This window comes from Mizuhopecten yessoensis, unplaced genomic scaffold, assembly GCF_002113885.1.
Source record: "Mizuhopecten yessoensis strain PY_sf001 unplaced genomic scaffold, ASM211388v2 scaffold2763, whole genome shotgun sequence".
NCBI classification, from domain to species: Eukaryota; Metazoa; Mollusca; class Bivalvia; order Pectinida; family Pectinidae; genus Mizuhopecten; species Mizuhopecten yessoensis.
The window spans coordinates 158,975-182,182 of NW_018404707.1; the positions used below are offsets into that span (position 1 = coordinate 158,975).

The 23,208-nt window shown below is 36.4% G+C and overlaps 2 protein-coding genes across 3 annotated transcripts; both read left to right on the top strand.

The window, feature by feature from the left end:
• Nucleotides 1-8,457: 8,457 nt before the first annotated feature.
• LOC110446530 (BTB/POZ domain-containing protein 6-like) lies at nucleotides 8,458-12,336 on the top strand. The gene is made up of 3 exons (XM_021491723.1): nucleotides 8,458-8,549; nucleotides 9,274-9,538; nucleotides 9,767-12,336. The coding sequence occupies exons 2-3, from the start codon at nucleotides 9,279-9,281 to the stop codon at nucleotides 10,788-10,790; spliced, it is 1,284 nt and encodes a 427-aa protein (XP_021347398.1). The 5' UTR covers nucleotides 8,458-8,549; nucleotides 9,274-9,278; the 3' UTR covers nucleotides 10,791-12,336.
• Nucleotides 12,337-19,683: 7,347 nt separating this feature from the next.
• On the top strand, nucleotides 19,684-23,005 carry LOC110446531 (BTB/POZ domain-containing protein 6-like). Of its 2 annotated transcripts, none has more exons than XM_021491724.1 (3): nucleotides 19,684-19,793; nucleotides 20,539-20,803; nucleotides 21,034-23,005. In XM_021491724.1, the coding sequence occupies exons 2-3, from the start codon at nucleotides 20,544-20,546 to the stop codon at nucleotides 21,911-21,913; spliced, it is 1,140 nt and encodes a 379-aa protein (XP_021347399.1). In that variant the 5' UTR covers nucleotides 19,684-19,793; nucleotides 20,539-20,543; the 3' UTR covers nucleotides 21,914-23,005. The 2 variants fall into 2 exon arrangements, with proteins under 2 accessions (XP_021347399.1, XP_021347400.1); XM_021491725.1 differs by having other exon boundaries at nucleotides 20,632-20,803.
• The last annotated feature ends 203 nt before the right edge of the window (nucleotides 23,006-23,208 follow it).

Consider the following 23,208-nt stretch of genomic DNA (forward strand, 5'->3'; position numbering starts at 1 on the left):
GTCTTTTCCCCATGAATTTCCCTCACAGCCAGCCGACAACACGACAACACGATGGATTACTGGTTGCTAAATCGGTCATAACTGTAGCTCCCACTCGCGTTATACCATTGAGGTTATGTAACCCTACCAATGCCCCCATACATGTCTATATGGGTACAGTATTGGCAGATTTTGCAATGTGTGATGGCTCCTGTGAGATAATACCTTTACAGTCACTGAAGAATGAAAATGTATGCACAGCTTTGTCAGACAATTTTGAAGTAGATGGCAAAAGTTGCAGTGTAGGGGGCCAACTATGAAGGGACGTTGGCCCTTCGAGACGGCCCAGGAAGAGCACGAGAGGGGGTTGGTACATTCTTTGAAATGCTAGATATCTGGAAATGACTTTCGAGACATTCTATCCACAAAATAAATATTTTTTCTCAGTAAGAGTTTTACGAATTTTGCATGGGCTGAAACTTCAAATAGAAAAATAAATGATTGATGAAATTAATAACAGTCACTTCCTGGTTGTTGACAAGGTAAGAACACTTTGAGAACTTCTTACTTTTAATGCAATGTAATCATGTTAAGCTATGTAACAGTACAGAAAACACTGGTAAACCAGAGTGTACCACTGAATGTCTTTTATCTGACAATGTTAAATCATGTCAAAGTGCTGAGAGTACTGCAAGTACCACTGAGTTGACTAATTTTCTTCTTTGTCTGATGATCAGAGAAGCATGGTTCAGAATTATTTATATGCTAACAAAGATGTTTTTGTTACACCTACCTTTTTTTTTTTGTCTTTGACATTTTTTATTGCGTCAGTCAAATAAGTGCATTACATGTTTACAAAGGTTCATGGAGAAAAAATACAATATAAACGAGTAGTTAAGTACTAGTAGTCATTCTAGAATATGCCTGATACTTTCCCATTTTTGCCGGGTCTTGTTCGCTGCATTTTGAGACATCATGTAGACAGAATATAGGTCTAAATTTCTATAATCTTTTATAAATATTTTACAACTTTCCCAGTCAGGGATTTTGTGGTATTGTCGCAATAAAGATATATATCTTTTAATCAGTAGTATGCATATGTTTAAACCCGTCAGTTGAACATTGTCAATGATGCCGAATAGGAAAGTAGCAGGTTTTTTCTCTAAAACAATATAATATTTTTGTAAAACCGAGTTAATAAAACATGTCCAGAGCGATTGACTATGTGTACAACCCCAAAAAAGGTGATATATTGTTTCTGATTCTCCGCTACAAAAGCTGCATTCTTCATGTTCTAATAGTTTTCGCTTCAGTAGCAAGGAATTTGTGAAAAAGATTCTGTGAATGATTCTGTATTGTAAACTTTGTAATTTCGAGTCTTTTGTGTCGAAAAAGGGACATGAGTGAATTTTTCCCCATTCGTCTTGGTTCAGAGAAATATCTAAGATAGTGTGCCACCTTTCATGGGATTGTTGCGGATAAATCAATACAGTAGACATGATTTTATTATAAAAATATTTAGACGGTTTTTCAATATTTTTCAATTTCTTTAAATTATCATGTACACATTATTAATATTTTTTCCATAATCTCTAATCATTCTCTTCCAGCCTCTCGGTATTGCACTAATAATGCTATTAAAATTCATAAAGTTTATATTTATTTGGTATTTTTGTATGAAATCATTAAAAGACAGAACATTTCCATTTTCATCTACTACATCTTTAACGTAGAAAATACCTTCATCACACATGTTTTTTATAAAGACTGTTTGTCTATTTACTTGTATTTCTTTGTTAAACCATAGAGGCTGAGAGAGTGCGTTTTCAGGGGCTGCTGGGAGAGGCTCGTACAGATTTCCCCAAATTGATAAAATTTCTTTCCAAAATTTACCAAAATTATATCTTTTAGCTATTTCTTCTAGTCCACTTTTTGTTAAGCTCCAGATTTTATCTCCTCCAATATTTTCAATATCGTCAATTAGTAACTTTTTCCAATCTGCATGGTTGTTTGGATCCAGACATTTCTTTATCCACATAAGCTTTAAAGATTTACTATAAGAAAAAATATCTGGAACCTTTAAACCTCCATCTTTAAAATCGCCTATTAGGAGATTCCGTTTAAGTTTATCGATTTTACTATTCCATATAAAATGAAAGAACAGGACTTGAAACTTTTTAAGGATTTTAACAGGTGGACTAGGAATGACAGTTAGTATCTGTACAATGATTGGAAAAGCTAAAGTTTTGACAACAGTTACTCTTCCAATAATAGAGAGATTTCTAAATGACCAATCAGACAAAAGTGATTCCACTGACTTTATTTTTTCGGTAAAATTATCTTCATAAATATCGTGTTTGGATAAATCATATCTCACTCCCAATAGTTTGAATTTTCCTTGGTGATTCCAGGATAAGTTTTGTTCTGTTTCGATTTCCTCACCGCAGCCCCGTTTTACCCCAATCCATACAGCCTGAGATTTATCAAAATTGGTTTTTAGACCAGAGCATTCTCCAAAGATGTCGATCAAATATAACACTTTAACTAGAGACCTTTGGTCATCCTCGAGTATCGATGTTGAATCATCTGCATACTGACTTATCAGGTATTCAGAATTTTTAAGGATTACGCCCTTGACATCAGGATCATATTTTACAGCTGCACTTCAATACAGATAATGAAAAGATATGGAGACAGAGGATCTCCTTGTCGTACTCCTCGTGTTACTTGGAAAAAGGCGGAGAGGTGACCATTATTTTCAACAGAAGCTGTGATATTAGAATAGAATGTTTTAAAACAATTTATAATGTAATCACTAAAGCCAAAGAAACGCAAACTTTTTTCTATGAATGACCACTCAATGGAATCGAAGGCCTTTTCAAAATCCAACATTAGTAATATGCCAGACTGATCATTTTCTTCTGATTTTTCAATTACATCATTTATAACCCTGGTACATTCCCCTATATAACGACCATTGACAAAACCCGCTTGACTTTGACTTATAACATCTACCAGAGTCTGTTTAATTCTATTCGCAATACAGGATGCTGCAATTTTGTAATCCACATTCAATAACGTAATAGGCCTCCAATTTTTTATGTACAGTTTTGATTTTCCTTGTTTTGGAATACATTTGATTAGTCCCTGGCGTTGACTGATTGACATTGCCGTCTTACTAAATGCTTGATTAAGAGATTTTAAAATGTATTGTTTTATGTCTATCCAGAAAAACTTATAAAATTCTACGGTGAATCCATCTAAACCTGGAGACTTCCCATTATTCATATTTTTCAATGTTTTTAGACACTCCTCAACCTTAAGTACACCGTTCATAGAGTCGCGTTGCTCATCAGTGAGTTTATTTATGAATGGATTATTATCATTAAAAAACGTTTCCTGGTGTATTTCATTAAACATAGTTCCCTTTGTTGTATACAGGTTTGAGTAGAACGTTAACTGCTGGTTAAGTATTTCATGTAAATCGTTTACTTCTTGTCCGTCATCTGTTATTAATTTTGGAATCATTTTCTCGTTGTATTGTCGTTTTTCTAGATTACAAAAATACTTCGTACTTTTTTCACCTTCGATTTTCCATCGCACCTTTGCCCTGGTTATAATCCCTTTGATTTTTTTATCTCTTAATATTTTTAGTTTACCCTCCGTTTCCGAAATATCTTTAAGTAATTGTGCGTTGTTCTCAGTTTGGTCTCGATTATATAACTCTTTTAATTTATCTGTTAGGTCATTTTCTTGTTTTCCGCGTTCTCGTTTCTTAAAAGATGAGTAACTGATCGTTTTCCCCCTGATCATTAGTTTTAAAGTTTCCCATAGTAATTGATCGCTAATACTAAATTCAGCATTTTCTAAATCGTCATTTTCGTCTACTCTGTATTGTACAATAACGTCTTTTATAACATTCTTAACTATATTTACATATTCAGTATCCCCTAGTAAACTGTTATTAAATTTGAATTTGAAAAACAACAGAGGCCACACCGGCTTCCTCAAAATAAAAACGAGGTGTGACGTACTCAGCTGAATGAGCTGCTGGAACAAGGAGTGAATTCGACTGTGTCTGAGAATGAAAGTTTACCAATTTCTAGTCTCATTGCTCTAGTAGCTAAGAGAAAGTATCCAGGAGCGGGGAGAAAGACAGGATCACGAGAGAGTCATTTGCATAGTTATCGATTTTGCTGTGACATCAGGTACTTAAATTCTGAGACTGGAGATTTTCAGTACAATATCCCAAATCTACAGGAACTCGCAGAGTCGTTCAGTGAAACTAAACCCAATTGTATTACGTCCATATGAGTTCAGAATTTTTTCAAATGGGTATATCAAAGAAATCATCAAATTATGCTGTCTTTAATACCTGCTTTGGCACATATAAATTTCTACGTTTACCTATGGGTTAGAAAACGCCTCCCAATAGTTTTCAGCTGTTGATGGATCAAGTCTTACAAGGTCTGATTTTTAAATCTCTGGTATGTTACCTTGATGATTCTTATTGTTTCCTCTTCATTTGAACAACATTTACTTGACATAGAGGAGGTACTTCAAATGTTTCGTACTGCCGGGTTGAAACCTGGCCCTGAAAAGTGCAGGTTTGCAGTGGACAAGTGTTTTATTTTAGGACATGAGATATAAAATGCAGGGATTCGACCTCCCCCAGACAGAGTCGAGTGTATTCGTTACTACCACCACGCTACCAATACTATGGAAGTCAAACGCGCCATGGGCTTACTGAACTGGTTCAAGAAGTTCATTCCGAGCTACAGTACAATTGCCGCACCAATCTATACGCTCTTGAAAAAGAATGTGAAGTTTCAGTGGACCAGTGACCATAGGGATGCTTTGGAAACTCTAAAGCACTTGCTTGTGGATTCTTATGCCCTCGCGTTCGCGCGTTTTGATGTCCCGTTCCGTATTGCAGTATAGACACTTCTAGTAAGGGTGTGAGTATTATGCTCTATCAGATTCATGAGGATGGCACGCCACATTCAATACGTTTCGGATCAAAGGGACTCATCAAGTGGCAACAGTTTTATGGACCCACCAAACTTGAACTTCTCGGTATAGTCACGACAGTGACAGCGTGTGCTTCTTATGTCCGTGGCACTCACTTCATCGTCGAGTGTGACCACCAGGTGCTTCGCCCCATCTCTGTCAATCGCTTGAAGGGTGCTATATGCTATATATGAACGTTGGCTCGCAATGTTACAGCAGTTTGACATTGAAATTCAATATAAGCCAGCCAGTCAAATGGTAGTCTCTGATGCTATGTCTAGGTGCCATCCTGTCGCTGGGATACCCGTTGCCCGCTACACGTAATTAGATGGGGAGCTCATTTGCATTTGCCCGATTTTACCCGACAGGTCCGCCATGTTGGTCCGACATAGCTAATTACAGCATAGATGATGGTGTATGGATACAGTGGCGGATCCAGAGGTTTTTTGGGGGGCTTTAAGAACCCCCCCCCCCCCCCCCACCCCATTCCTATGAATAGTATTCTTATAAATCACCTGCGCGTAGCATATACATGTATCTAATAAATCGTTATAATGTTTTTTTCGAATATAATCGATTTAAATACGCGATAAAACACGTTACACGGCTGCTATCTATTGCAATAATGCTCAATATCAATATGTTCTTTCCTCGTCTATATATCAGTATTTGACCAAATAACCAATCATTTGCTTCTGTCATTTACTTAAGGAGATATATTACCCGTTTGAAATTGATAGATATACGAAATAACGACAAAGAACGATGACGAGGGGAGATAACGCAGATATAAACATGGTTAGTACGTAACTACGGCGCACATGTCCCTACCTGTAGAATTTCCGACACCATTTCGAAATAGTTTTAATGGCAAAAAGGTTTTGTTTGAAATTTTATTATTGAAGAAATGAAAAACTTTGCTTTAAAAAAAAATAGTTTTCGAAATATATTTCTTTTATTTCAGTTTTTCTTTTTCGGATTAAAAATGTTTTTTGCTTTTATTTTTATTTGTGAAATTATTTATTTTCTGACAAATTTTAATTTCAACATTCAGGATTTTTTTCCTTAAACTTTTTTTTTCTGAAAAGTTTTTATTTTATTATTTTTTCTTTTTTCTTTTTAAGTTTTTTAAAAACATTTTTAACTTTTTAAAATTTAAGATTTGATTCGGGATCATTTGGCAGCCATCTTCGTTCGGGATCATTTTGGGGCTGGCAACCATCTTGATTCGGGATCTTTTGGGTTGACACATGGGGATCATTTTGGTGACACATAGGGATCCGGGATTATTTTCGGGATCATTTTTAAATGTCCAAAACCTACCTACTATATACTACTGCTCAGAATATTGGTGTGAGACGGTAGGAGTGTTTACTGCATTAAACCGGAAGTTGATTACGATAAGTTGACGATACTTACACAAGCAATTATAACGATGCTCATTATATATATGCAAGCACGAGTTTATTGCGCGGACGAATATGTTCACGAGTGCGCGGAGCGCACGAGTGAATATATATGTCCGCGCAATAAATGAGTGCTTTCTGATTCGTTAGAAAAACACAAGTGTGTGGTCTTGCTTTTATCACATACCTTCCGTATTTGGTAGAGATCGATACAAAGATTTTATAAACTTTGTTTTTTTTTGCAAATACCGGGACCTTTTCAGTTCGCCATGACAAGGGGATTCCCATAAAAAGTAGTTGCGGCTAGTAGGTAAATACAACATTCCGTATTGCACATGTGCAATACAGAACGTTGTATTTCATGGTCTGAAAATTGCTTGTATTACTATAACAAGATTCAACAGGAATGTGATAAAACGTAGATACTTGTTATATATTTTTTTAAATAGATGTTGTACCATAAGGTATCTATACAATGTGTGTATCGTAATTAAATACACGCCACTCTTCACACGCCTCATGAATATAATATGAGGCTCCCAAAAATATAATTGTGTATTCATGTTGTTAAAAACAAGCAATATATACGATTTTGATTCAGCGGTAAATGTGAACTTCTGAACTTTTTTATAGTAATATCTCAACAAATGTTCAAAGGCCGAGCATCGTAATTCGTATCCCGGGCATTACGTCTTACACATGAGCATTATTCACCAAAGCTGGACTCGATGAATTTACCAAAATATTGTGTTTCATTAACAGCCATAAAAAACTTTATTTTTTCGACAGATTGATGCAGGGTAATTGTAAATTTAAGCTCAAATAAGTTCCGGAAATAAACAAAATTCATCGGACTCAGAAATATACAAAATGATATAAAATAGTAATACAGTACAATACAGTAAAAGGGGTTGTTTCGATCCAATATATATTTACACGGATTGTAATTACGTGATCTAGACATGTAAACAGAGACGGGACAGTCGACACATACAATGCCAAAAAGTCAAATGAAAACACTTTATTACAGCAGATTGAGGAAGAAGTATACGGTGGTACATTTAGAACAGGCGCAATATTATTTTTACGTTAATTATCTCGAGCCCTCGACATCTTTTCTAGAGAGCTGGAAATATTTTCTCGAGCGCGCGACTTATTAGCCCAAGCGTTTTACTTAGGCTTTACTCATGAATCGCTTCATAATAGTACTGTATTGTTACCGTGATAGAAGAGAAGATTTACAGAAACGTAAATACACCTTGTTGTAACGAATGTCACGTACTCGACATAACTTAAGTCGACATTTCAGTCTTAAGTCTGATATATCAGAATTTGTCGAAATACTTTCCACGTAGAAAGACAATGTCGAGATGCGGATGTCTAAATAGAATGTCGATAAGGAAAATGCTTTTATTCGAGTATATTAGCGGTAAAATATAATTCAGTGTATCAATCTTACCTGCGTGTATTTAAATGATTTAAATGATTTACGTATAGGTATATTGTAAGAGTGAAAGAGATGTACGGAGTTGTTATCAACTGTAACCATTCGAATGACGTACAACCGTATATATAATTTTTTATTGTGTTATTGAGGGATTACCGAAAAATTTAATGCATGATTTCAAATTATTTTACATCCTCACTTAGTTGAAATATTTAAATAATATTCGGTATATCAGATATAGATATGCACTGTGAACTTTTAGTACTTGACAATCTAATATAAATATAGGAGCAGTAGTTAATAAAACATAACATCGTGTACAAGGTGAAGAGGGAATATAAATGTCAGCGTGGAGACAAAGTACACCCTGCCAACTTCCTACAGACTATTTAGAGAGCGGTAAAACTAATTTAAATAAATTACAGAATGTGTATTACCGCGTCTTGAACATTTAAAAGAAAAATCGAAGAAATTGTTTTACATTGTACTTGATATGTTGGATTTTTAATGCAAATACCAATACGTAGGGGGAAATTGGAATGGCCATTATACAGCTGTCGACAAACGTTGCATTAAAATATCCTCTCGTGTACCCCTATACGAGTCTACTTTCGTTTTGAAGTTCCTTGTAGCACTGCAAAGTCGAATTCTCCAGGTAGAAAGAATTAAGGAATATCAGACGATATTATAATCTTACCAATCGTACGGTAAGCGTATAGTGATATACTTCGATGTTATCATATGTTTACTTGTGTTATGATAATATATTGTACAGAGAATTACATGTTGACTCAGATTAACGGTGTGAAATGGTAGAGGAGTTTACTAATCCAAGCCGGAAGTTGATTACGATAAGTTGACGATAAATACACAAACAATTTAAACGATGCTCATTGTTGATGATGTATCTTTTAAATATATTTTGTACCATAACAATTCTATACAAGCCCTGTATCGTAATTAAGTAGGTATACGCCACTCTTCACACGCTTCCTGAATGTGAGGCTCCCGAAGGGATAATTTTGCATTCTTGTTGTTAAACACCAGCAACATATACGATTTAGATTCAGCGGTGATTCTGAAATGCTGATTTTTTTATAGCGATATCTCAACAAATGTTCAAAGGCCGCACATCGTAACTCGTAGTCCGAACATAACTTCTTACACCTGAGCGTTATTCACCCAAATTAGACTAATTGAATTTACCGAAATATTGTGTTTTATTAACAATTAAAGATAATCAATACTGACAATTTTAAAAATACAATGTATAGAATGCTTTTGTACAATAAAAACGTTGTATTCTTAATAGTTGACCTGCGATATTGTCAACGACCATTCAATTAATGACTCATTAATTAATCAATATATTTTGAATTTTATATAGCTATTTTCACACACGCCTGTTTCATCGTCCCTTTTCTTTCAAAGGCGAAATGACAACCGCTCAGGCCCAAGAACGAAGCTGGCAGTGTGATAAATCACTGGTCGAGTGTCTGAATCATCTTTTCACTTCCGGTATAGCATGTGACGTCACGTTCCTGGTTGGAGAGAGCAAACATAGGATTCCCGCACATAAAACTATTCTAATCAGCAGAAGTCCTGTATTTTACGCCATGTTTGAGGGAAATCTAGCCGAAAAGGGCGAAATAGCAATTCCGGATATTGAACAAGAGGTGTTCACAATGTTTTTGTGGTAAGATTGACTGTTTCACAATTCCAGAACATACACAAAATGTATCAAATAAATATAACGATACTTGCATATAATCAGCAAGTTGATTTTGGTCGTATTTCTGTCTCCATGTCGTCGTACGATTTAAAAAAAAAAAACTTATCAAGATTAAAATTGATATGTTGTTTGTGATGTCGTGTTGTAATGTGGATACTTGCTGCAGTAAGAGTATTTTTTATTTAAATTTAGGTATCTGTATACAGACACAATAGAACTGACCGTCAACACCGCAACCTCTGTCCTGTCAGCTGCGAGGAAATACATGGTGGACCGTCTTGTCAAAAACTGCGAAACCTTCCTGAAGAGTTCTCTTACTACCGAAAATGTATGTCTACTATTGGAACAAGCCCATATTTATACGGAGGAAGGCATTAAGGAGGACTGTGTTAATATGATCGCAAGATCACCAGAAGAAGTGCTGAAGTCTACCAGTTTCGTTGACCTGTGTGGCGTCTGTGTGAAGAGTATCACAGAGCCGGACGACTTAGCGGTGGAGGAGAGCGTGGTGTACGAGGCGGTGATGCGGTGGTCAGAGGCGGAGTGTGGACGTCAGGGTCTGGAGGTAACGGATACAAACAGACGGGAGGTACTAGGGGACATAATCTACACAGTCAGGTTCCCCATCATAGACGCCAAGTATTTATCACAGCATGTCATTATGACTGATGTCCTGACGTCAGAACAATTAGTGAGCGTCATGAGGTTTCAACAGGACAACAAAGCATATCACTGCACAGAATTCAGCGTGAACCAACGAAAAGTTAGAGAACCGATAAAAGGAATATTCGAATGCATAAGCAGATTTACGGGTACGGTGAGCGGTTTCTGGAATACACGGGGTGTTAAAGACAGTGACTCCATATCTTTTGTTGACATGTTCCTGCATGGACTGCAGCTTTATCAGACAGATCAGAATGTTATAATAGGAGTCTACAGTCCGGGTGGTCACAGTCTATATAAGGAATCTCACACGGTGTTAACAAATGAGACACTGTGTAATACAGAATTCCATCACATCATCAAAATAACACGAGATCATACCTATACTGTCGTCTTATACGGAGGAGTACGCACCATGGCGTACGGAGAGCAGGGTTTTAGCACGGTGAAATGCCGTGATGGACAAATCCGATTCATGGCCAGTTTATTATTTCCATGTAGAAATACAACCGTCGATAGAGGTCAAATTCCACGACTGTTGGTATCTTTCTAAGTGTTATTCCCCGATAGCCGAGTAAATTTAACCTCTCAAGTACAACAACAGTCTCAGGACCGATGTAGATTAAAGTAAAGTAACTAGTATTAACAAATCGACATTAAAGCTGAAAATATATGTATTTATGACATCGTTAGTTTCCTTCACCAATCGTTATATATCTCCCGCGAGCATTGAAGGGTGATACTTAATGACTATGTCCTTAACACATTAAATGCCAAAGGAATGGGTTAAAACTGTGGAACAGGTTATTCTCTCGAGGTTAAACTCTATATATACTAGTTGATTAACAAAGGGCCATATAACTGTCATAAAATTCAACGCAACATCGCCATACGTTATCATCCTCATATATTGCCAACAAATCTACCAGTACCAGATCTGAAATGATTTGCCAGGAAATGGACTAATTGTGGTCACAATGTATAATACAAAGAGGACTGTCGGATGGACTGATGTCACAAACACAGTTATAAAACAATACGCTAACTTTGGCAGACGTATCAGACAACAAGGCTGATTTAAAAGTCATCGAGTTGCACCGGGTTGATTAGAGAGTTATCGAGTTGTTCTGAGTTCCTAAGACGTGCTCAATACTTCTACTGTTACCAAGTGTATAATTGTTACAAATGTTACAATGAAAGCACTGAAAGCATTATCGTTATCGTAATATCATTAATGAATACATTCATTACCAAAGTTGTTTTACATGAAGTACCAATATCTTTTTTATAATTTTAATATTATAATATGTGTCTTCAGCGTTCGAAATAATTTCCCCACGTGTGTTGAAGGGAGCTGATCCTTGACTTTGTCCCTTTACTCTGCGTGTCATCATTTAGTGTGCTGCCAGTATTTATGTATGAAACATGCAGCATATTGTTACATTTATTCCGTTGTCGAAATGTTTACTTAATGTAATATAGTGATTGGCTTCACTTCCATAATAATAATAAAAAAATATAATGCTAAACATTTGTCATGATACACTTATTCTGACTAATTTGTGAGACTAATTTTGACAAAACAATTCCTTTGAACACATATACACGGTATTATTCACAATTGGAGTTACAACAGGTACATCGCGTTTCAGCCTATGGTAGCATACATCTGTACCGACAATTATACAGTTAGATCTTCTTATCTTGCTATCTTTTGTCTAGTGACATTTTGACTTATTACAAAGGGTTTAAATTGGGCGATAAATTGAGGGAAACATAAAACGGAAGTCTTAAGAAGAGAACAATAAATGGTTCCTGAATGTTTTGACGTTGAGATAAAGGGAACCGTTTTATCAGTTGTTATTGCGAAGAAGAGTTTCACTCAGGTTGCATATATTTATGACTTGGAGAAGTCTTCCCTCTTGATATAATATGTAGCAACTAAAGTTTTTTTCTGACATTAAGTAGCTTCCCTTGTCGAGTGTTTTATAGGCTTTGCAGCCCATTGATTGGACACATTTATACTACATTTTTAAGAGATGATTAAATTGATAATGCATTTGTGTTTCCTTTTTAATTCTTTTCTCAAACATTCCATTTTCAAACAAAGAGGATTGAGTAGCATGCCATCGCATTATCAAATGTTTATTAACAACCTCTTTAGAAAAGCACTTACAAAAATATTTACAGTGTACTGACGTAATAGTATTGTTTAACGTGTAGGTGCTTTTAACCTTAATTAAGGTGACACAAGAAAGGAGTGGCATTGTATCGAAAACCATGTACCAATGTGATATAGAAATCCTACACACCTACCACTCAGTATGTACCTCACGTGATGTACACTCTACCAGTCAGTATGTACCACACGTGATATACACTCTCCCACTCAGTATGTACCACACGTGATGTACACTCTACCAGTCAGTATGTACCACACGTGATGTACACACCTACCACTCAGTAAGTACCACACGTGATGTACATACTACCACTCAGTATGTACGACACGTGATGTACATTCTACCAGTCAGTATGTACCACACGTGATGTTTACACCTTACACTCAGTATGTACCACACGTGATATACACTCTACCACTCAGTATGTACCACACGTGATGTAAATACTACCACTCAGTATGTACCACACGTGATGTACACTCTACCACTCAGTATGTACCACACGTGATGTACACACCTAACACTCAGTATGTACCACACGTGATGTACATACTACCACTCAGTATGTACCACAAGTGATGTACACAGATAACACTCAATGTGTACCACACGTGATGTACATACTACCACTCAGAATGTACCACACGAATGTACATACTACCACTCAGTATGTACCACACGAATGTACATACTACCACTCAGTATGTACCACACGGGATCTACACAGCTAACACTCAATATGTACCACACGTGATGTACATACTACCACTCAGTACGTAACACACGTGATGAACATACTATCACTCAGTATGTACCACACGTGATTTACATACTACCTCTCAGTACGTACCACACGTGATGTACATACTATCACTCAGTATGTACCACACGTGATTTACATACTACCTCTCAGTACGTACCACACGTGATGTACATACTATCACTCAGTATGTACCACACGTGATGTTCATACTACCACTCAGTACGTACCACACGTGATGTACATACTACCACTCAGTACGTAACACACGTGATGAACATACTATCACTCAGTATGTACCACACGTGATGTACACTCTATCACTCAGTATGTACCACACGTGATGTACACTCTACCACTCAGTATGTTCCACACGTGATGTACACCTACCAATCAGTATGCACCACACGTGATGGAAACTCTACCACTCAGTATGTACCACACTTGATGTACACTCTATCACTCAGTATGTACCACACGTGATGTACACTCTATCACTCAGTATGTACATCACGTGTGGTACATACTGAGTGATAGAGTGTACATCACGTGTGGTACATACTGAGTGGTAAAGTGTACATCACGTGTGGTACATCCTGAGTGGTAGAGTGTACATCACCTGTGGTACATACTGAGTGGTAGTGTAGATCACGTGTAGTACATACTGAGTGGTAAGTGTACACATCACATGTGATACATCCTGAGTGGTAGGTGTACATCTCGTGTGGTGCATACTGAGTGGTAGTATGTACATCACGTGTGGTTCATTCTGAGTGGTTAGTGTGTATATTACGTGTGGTACATACTGAGTGTAAGTGTGTACATCACGTGTGGTACCACACGTGATGTACACACTTACACTCAGTATGTACCACACGTAATATACACACTAACCACTCAGAATGAACCACACGTGATGTACATACTACCACTCAGTATGCACCACACGAGATGTACACCTACCACTCAGGATGTATCACATGTGATGTGTACACTTACCACTCAGTATGTACTACACGTGATCTACACTACCACTCAGTATATACCACAGGTGATGTACACTCTACCACTCAGTATGTACCACACGAGATGTACCCCTACCACTCAGTATGTACCACACGTGATGTACATACTACCACTCAGAATGTGCCACACATGATGTACCCCTGCCACTCAGTATGTACCACACGTGATGTACATACTACCAGTCAGTATGTACCACACGTGATGTACACACCTAACACTCAGTATGTACCACACGTGATGTACACTCTACCACTCAGTATGTACCACACGTGATGTACACTCTACCACTCAGGATGTACCATACGTGATGTACACCTACCACTTAGTATGTACCACACGTGATGTATACACTTACCACTCCATATGTACCACACGTGATGTACACACTACCACTCAGTATGTACCACACGTGATGTACACACTTACTACACAGTATGTACCACACATGATGTATATACTACCACTCAGTATGTACCACAAGTTATATACACACTTACCACTCAGAATGAACCACACGTGATGTACACCTACCACTCAGCATGTACCGCACGTGATGTACACTCTACCACTCAGTATGTACCACACGTGAGGTTAACCTACCACTCAGTATGTACCACACATTATATCACACTTACCACTCAGAATGTACCACACGTGATGTACACCTACCACTCAGTATGTACCACACGTGATGTAAACTCTACCACTCAGAATGTACCACACGTGATGTACATCTACCACTCAGTATGTACCACACATGATGTACACTTACCACTCAGAATGTACCACATGTGATGTACACCTACCACTTAGTATTTACCACACGTGATGTAAACAATTACCACTCAGTATGTACCACACGTGATGCACACAATTACAACTCAGTATGTACCACACATGATGTACACCTACCACTCAGTATGTATCACACGTGATGTACACTCTACCACTCAGTATGTACCACACGTGATGTACACTCTACCACTCAGTATGTACCACACGTGATGTACACTCTACCACTCAGTATGTACCACATGTGATGTACACTCTACCACTACCATGGGTATGATACTAGGGGTGAATGCTTGTGAGGATTCTGCTGGATATTGTTTAATATCCCACCAACCACTAGATCAGATAAATATATATTATAAGGCATCATATGGACAGGTTGTAATTTTAAGTTGCAAAACGGATTATGATCAAAAATAACCAAATACAATTTGTCACTTCACACGAAATTGATTAATGATATCATCAATTGTTAATATGACGTCATTTGAATCAAAAGTTCCAGTAGAAATATGTTGTTCACATGAATTTGTTTCCTTATAAAAAAATACTATAAAGATCCAGTTAATTAACAATTAACGTAAATCTAGTTCTTTTTTTAAAACTAGCTGATTGTACTGCAACATATGTATCAAAACAAGTTATATCTACGTTATATGCTATACGTGAGGAAAGCATTTTAAATCATTATAAATTAGTCCCCATTGAGTAGTGAACTTGCAAAAGGAAACAAGTTAGTATATTATTCAATAAGAACTAAGAATTGTAAACATACATCTGACATAACTGTATCTGGAAGAAAAGAAGATATTGTCTTTATAAGAATAAATCTCAAATCAAACTAGATAATATATAAATTATCTACGGTTTGTTGAAAATTTCATCATCGACAACCTGTGTAGGTTTTTTTCTGAATATTGACACTTTGACATGGTTAATCAAGTCAGGTACATACATTTGCCGATTGTGTAATATAACGTCATTTTAAATACAATACGTCTGGTATGGTATGGCTGAGTGCACAGAGAAACAGCTCCTCTAATGGATTCCGATTGAGTCATGGCTGAGTGCACAGAGAAACAGCTACTTCAATGGATTCCGATGGAGTCATGATTGAGTGCACAGAGAAACAGCTTATCTAATGGATTCCGATGGAGTCATGGCTGAGTGCACAGAGAAACAGCTACTCTAATGGATTCCGATGGAGTCAAGGCTGATTGCACATTTATGTTTAAAATTTAAGATTAAAACATTATCTTCAGCGGACTCAAAAAACAATACACAGTACAAAAGAGTTATAGAGACAATACTTTACCATATATGAAACATATATTGTATAGTTTCGTTCTGGTAAGTTTAACACTATTATTACGTTCTATGTAAATATCTCGATACAGAAACAACAGACTTGATTCAGACGGCCATTAAGAAGAAACAAAAAATACTAACAAAGCTTCAGATTTATTTTTTATTTTTAAGGAATACCATCAAATACTACCAAAAGCCACTCAATACTATCGATGCCACCCAATACTACCCTATACAACCAAATTCTACCCTATATTACCAAATACAACCCAACACCACCCAATACTATCCAACTCCACCCAATATTACCCAATACCACCCAATACTACCAAATACCACCCAATGTTACCCAATAGCACCCAATACTACTCAATACCACCAAATACCCCCAGATACCAACCAATACTAACTTATATCACCCAATACCACCCATTACTACCCAATACAACCCAATACCACCAAATACTACCCAATACCACCCAATACAACCCAATACCACCCACTACTACAGAATACCACCCAATAATACTCACTACCACATAATGTCACCCAATACTGTACCCATATTCTACTTTGATAAGGCACTTTGATTTCAACTGAAATATAAATAATTTATTTCCATATCTCGATTGTTTTCATAACAAATTATTGATTTGGTGCAATATACGTAACCAATTTACCGTGAATACCGCCAAATACTGCCAAATATGACCAAATACTACACAATGCTGCCAACTATGACCAAATATTTACATTCTGTATGCTTGGACCCATTGACATAACACAGGTGACCTCATCACTGCGTATTGATACACTACAATGACGTAGCACAGGACGTACTTGGCCGTGAAACAGCCCTTGATGTAGTGTTGTTATGCTAAAATGAATTAACATTAAACATGGTTGGCTTGATTTTGAAGCTTAAATAATGTGTGTAAAGTATGTGATATCAAAATACCACTTGTATAAGTTCTACAAATTAAATTTTAAAAATGGAACTTTATTTTGTTTGTTTTGTTGTGATGCTGTTGCTAGGACCCCCGGCGAAAGTTTTACATTTTCCCGCGAACAAACGCTGTTCTCTCTATTGCGTTGCCCCAATTTATAAGTGGGAAAAATAACTGTACTTTTTTATTTATGCTTACATCGGGAAATTCAAAGCACTGAAAAATGTAATACAAGGAATGAAATTTAGTTTTACAGCATTCATGAGGTCATAACAACATTGGCTTTCTGGACATATTTAACATGAAAGCCGATGTTGTTATGACCCATATGAAAGCTGAAAAAAAATGGTATTCCTTAAATACCACACAATACTGCCAATTATGACAATATACTATACGATACTGACAAATATGACCTAATTCTACCCGCTTCTACTTAATACGACCAAGAACTACCCAACACAGACTCGTTTTGGTAAATAACCTTCATTTTACGTCTACATGACACCAGTATCCATTAGTTCGACAGACAGTTCGCTGTAAATCAATGTTGATTTCAAACCTATATTCGAGTTATTCCCCTTTATGCAGTATCTTTTTCGTCTGTATACGTGTTGAAACATTCAGAAATTGTCGTTTTTATATTCTTATTAAAAGGATAAATATGGCTTTCCTTTTTTTCCTCGTACTAACAAAAGTTATCTACTTTCCGTTAATACCACAGTAAGGAAGTGAAACGTGTAAAAAAAATATAAAAAAAAAAGGAATTTGATTCAATTTTCTTACGTGCCGTAAAAGAATTCGATTTTTATACAAAGTTAATCGTGGACAGACAAGTGCAATGTAAAAGGGACGTCTATGTTTAAACAAGGTCGACCAAGCCGGCATACAAAATCAGCGAGAAAAAGGTAAAAACTGGAATCCGATCGACAGCGCAGTAAAGTGAAATTATACGTTAATGGAGTGCTTAAGGATGAAAAAGGGGTTTCTCCACCAGTAAGAGATGCGAAGTGTCTACTGTAAAGGCATCGCAAGCTAAAGCTTGACATTCATATAAGTGATTAATATTTCAAATATTTTCAATCTTTTATTAGTGAACGAATTTATGACCGCAATTTTACCCACAGTTTTCCCCCGACAGGTTACGGCAAGGTAATTGTAAGTTGAAACTCAAATTATTTCCGGCAGGGGATTAGAAAAAAACGTACTCTTCACCGGACTCAGAAAATAATAAAATGATATGATAAAATAGTAATAACGAACAATACAGTAAAAGGCGTTGTTTACGCGGGCTTTAATTTTCACGATTGTGACCCAGAATGTATTAACCCGGATTATAATTACGAGATCTAGGCATGTGAACAGAGACAGGACAGTCGGCACATACAATGCCAAATAGTCAAATGAAAACACCTTATGCCAGCATATTGAGGTACAAGTATACGGTGGTACATTTAGGACAATTATCTCGAGCGCTCAACATGTTTTCTCGAGCACTCGACTTACTAACTCGAGTGTTTTAATTATGCTTTACGTATGAATCCTTCATAATAGTATTGTATTGTTATCGTGATAGAAGAGAAGATTTACTGAAACGTAAATGGAACTTTCCTTGTTGTAATAAATGTCAATTAATCGACATAGCTTTAGTCGACTTAACTACAAGTTATAAGACACATCATCATTTAAATGTCGACATTTCGTGATATATCAGAATTTGTCGAATTACTTTCTACGTAGAAAGACAATGTCGAGATGCGGAAACTCATCGTCTAAATAGAATGTCGATAAGTACAAGGACTGTATTCGAGTATATTAGCTGTAAAATTTAATTCTTTAAAATATTTAAATGAATTTCGTATAGGTATATTGTAAGAGTGAAAGATTTGTAGGGAGTTGTTAACAACTGTAACCATTCGAATGACGTATAACCGTATATTTAATTTGTTGTTGTGTTAGAGGGATTACCGGAAAATGTAATGCATGTTATCAAATTATTTTACATCCTCGATTAGTTGAAATATTTAAATAATATTCGGTATATCAAATACAGATATGCACTGTGAACATATAGTACTTGACAATCTAATATGAATAGAGGAGAAGTAGTTAATTAAACAAAACATCGTGTACAATCATGTGGAATATAACTGTTAGCGTGGAGACAAAGTACACTCTGCGAACTTACTACAGAATATTTAGAGAACGGTAAACATCATTCAAATAAATTACAGAATATTTTAATAAGTAACAGAATATATTTCCGCGCCTTGAACATTTTAAGAATTCGAAAATCTTATATTTCGATATTTATTGTAAATACCAACACGTAGGCGAAAATTGGAATGATCAACACAGATATGTATACGAGGGGCCATTGTACCACTGTCGACAAACTTCACACTAAAATATCCTCTCGGGTACCCCTATATGAGTTAACTTTCGTTTTGAAGTTCCTCGTAACACAGCAAAGTCGGATTCTACAGGTAGAAATAAAGATAAGGAATATCAGATGATATCATAATCTTACGAATTGTACGGTAAGTGGAAAGTGATACTTCGATGTTATCATATCTTTACTTGTGTTATGATAATATGTTTTACAGAGAATTACATGTTGGCTCAGATTATTGGTGTGAAACGGTAGGGGAGTTTACTAATCAAAGTCGGAAGTTGATTACGATAGGTTGACGATAAATACACAAACAATTTAAACGATGCTCAGTGTTGATGATTCTTAGATACGTAGATACTTGTTATATATCTTTTAAATAGATTTTGTACCATAACATAAGTTCTGTATCGTAGTTAAGTACATGTAGGTGTTCACCACTCTTCACACGCTTCCTGAATGTGAGGCTCCCAAAGGGATAATTTTGCATTCTTATTGTTTAACACCGGCAACATATACGATTTTGATTCAGCGGTAAATTCTGGACTCTGAACTATTTTTATCGTGATATATCAAAAAGTGTTCACAGGCCACGCATCGTAACTCGTAGCTCGAACATAACTTCTTACACCTGAGCGTTATTCACCCAAACTGGACTCATTGAATTTACATAAATATTGTGTTTTATTAACAATTAAAGATAATAAAATACTGAAAATTTTAAAAACATAATTTATAGAATGCTTTTGTGCAATAAAAACGTTGTATTCATAATAGTTGACCTCCGATATTGTCACCGACCATTCAATTAATGACTTATAAAATCAATAGATTTTGAATTTTATATAGCTATTTTCACACAAGCCTGTTTCATTATCCCATTACTTTCAAAGGCGAAATGGCAACTGCTCAGGCTCAAGAACTAAGCTGGCAGTGTCATAGATCACTGGTAGAGTGTCTGAATCATCTGTTCACTTCCGGTATAGCATGTGACGTCACGTTCCTGGTTGGAGAGAACAAATACAGGATTCCCGCCCATAAAACTATTCTCATCAGCAGAAGTCCTGTATTTTACGCCATGTTTGAGGGAAATCTCGCCGAAAAGGGCGAAATAGCGATTCCGGATATTGAACAAGAAGTCTTCACAATGTTTTTGAGGTAAGATTGACTGTTTCACAATTCCAGAACATTCACAAAATGTATTAAATAAATAAAACGATACTTGCATATTACCAGCAAGTTGAATTATGGTCGTATTTCTGTCTTCATGTCTTCATACGATAGAAAAAAAACATAAAACCCTATCAAGAGTAAAATGGATATTTTGTATTTGTCGTGTTTTAAGGTGTATCATTGCTGGAATAAGAGTATTTTTTATTTACATTTAGGTATCTGTATACAGACACAATAGAACTGGCGGTCGACACCGCAACATCTGTCCTGTCAGCTGCGAGGAAATACATGGTGGACCGTCTTGTCAAAAAGTGTGAAACCTTCCTGAAGAGTTCTCTTACTACCGAAAATGTATGCCTACTATTGGAACAAGCCCATATTTATACGGAGGAAAGCCTAAAAGAGGACTGTATAAATGAGATCGCAAGATCACCAGAAGAAGTACTGAAGTCTACCAGTTTTGTCGAATTGTGTGGCGTCTGTGTAAAGAGTATCACAGAGCCGGACGACTTAGCGGTGGAGGAGAGCGTGGTGTACGAGGCGGTGATGCGGTGGTCAGAGGCGAAGTGTGGACGTCAGGGTCTGGAGGTGACGGATACAAACAGACGGCAGGTACTAGGGGATATAATCTACACAGTCAGGTTCCCCATCATAGACGCCAAGTATTTATTACAGCATGTCATGACGAGAGATGTCCTGACGTCAGAACAGCTAGTGAGCGTCATGAGGTTTCAGCAGGACAACAAAGCATATCCCTGTACAGAATTCAGCGTGAACCAACGAAACGTTAGAAAACCAGTAATAACAATGCTCCGTGAATATCCCAACAACTACCCATGGCCCGCAGAAATACCCGATGACACCGAATACTACCGAACAGCACTCGATACCGGAGACTACCCAATACAACCCAATGCTACCGAAAGCCACCAAGTAATACCCTGTACCAATCAAAACTACCCCATAGCACCCGGGTTCAAATGCCAGCCCCGACACATGCAACACATGCAATCGCAACAAGTAGGAACCATGTCTTCACCGATCCGAGGAGAGTATCCTTGTCAATACAAAACTCGAACAAAATATAAAAAATAATCAGGAGGTATTTTCATTGTTTTTAAAAAGCATCTAGATCATATGTTACAATTTATCACTACCGTGTCTGAATTTGTACAATTTGTAGAAAGTTATTCGTTGTTCAAAATTTTACATAAAAATGCTGTAAATTAGATGCCAGTGCACATCTTTTGAAAGGTTGCTCGTACAGGAGATGCCAATGACAATATTCACACCGAGTTTCATTAAGATTGAAATAGGAATTCACCCCGAGCTAGGACCAGGAACAAAATCTCAATTTTGACAATTTTCGGGTATATGGTCCCAGGGGGTCTAGAAACCGTGCCGGTGCACAACTTTCGAAAGGTTGAAACTTTTGCAAGTATAAAAGAACCTGTCTTTTAATTTCTATCACTACGCACGCCTGTTAAGTCGTATAGATTGTCTGTACGTGGAATGATGGGATTGGTCGGATTTCGTCAATCTTGTTTCCATGGAAGATCCATTAAATATAGACACGACAGCTTTCATGTTGACTATAGTTATTTTAGTTAAGGGACTTTAGGGACTACCTTCGTATACAACATCACCTATTGGCTGCATCTGTCACATAACATTATAGTTATACTTGCTCAAGTGCGGGCTTTATACTTTCAATATAAAATGACGGTAAATGTTGTTGTTTTTCTGTAAATATTCAAAGACGTCAACATCTGCATTCTTAAAACAATTTAATCTTTCAAAATGTTAAGAGACCTGATTATATGAAATATATTATAACATTATCAATTATTCAAATATTTGAAATAAAATAAAATAAAATCACAATTTCCTTCTTTTAAAGGATATTAGGTGATCGCATGGATCCGTCACTACGATATGTTAATGTAGTAGGCGTTGTTCTCTATACAATGATGTAAAGGTTTCTAAAATACTTAGTCTCACCTAGCATACGTGTGCATTTTCACACCTAATAATAATTTGGTTATAGTCTGTTTCAAAATGATGTTGTTAGTAATACATATTAATATTAAGAACTTCTGCCGGTTTTCAATCAGAGAAATATTCCATTATCTTCATAGGAAAACACACGTGGTAGAAGACGATATAATATAAATATTAAGAAATAAAATAAAAAAGGATAAGTATATTAAAATTATCTTTCAGATATTGTAAACTAGACATTGTCTAAATATGTAACCCTGGATAAATAAAAGATATTATTATTATTATATCAAAATAATTTATTTTTTTACAATTCTGAGTTATTAAAACATCACAGATGTAAGATACTAGCCGCCGGCATGTTATTCAAATCTTTTTGATCAGAAGTA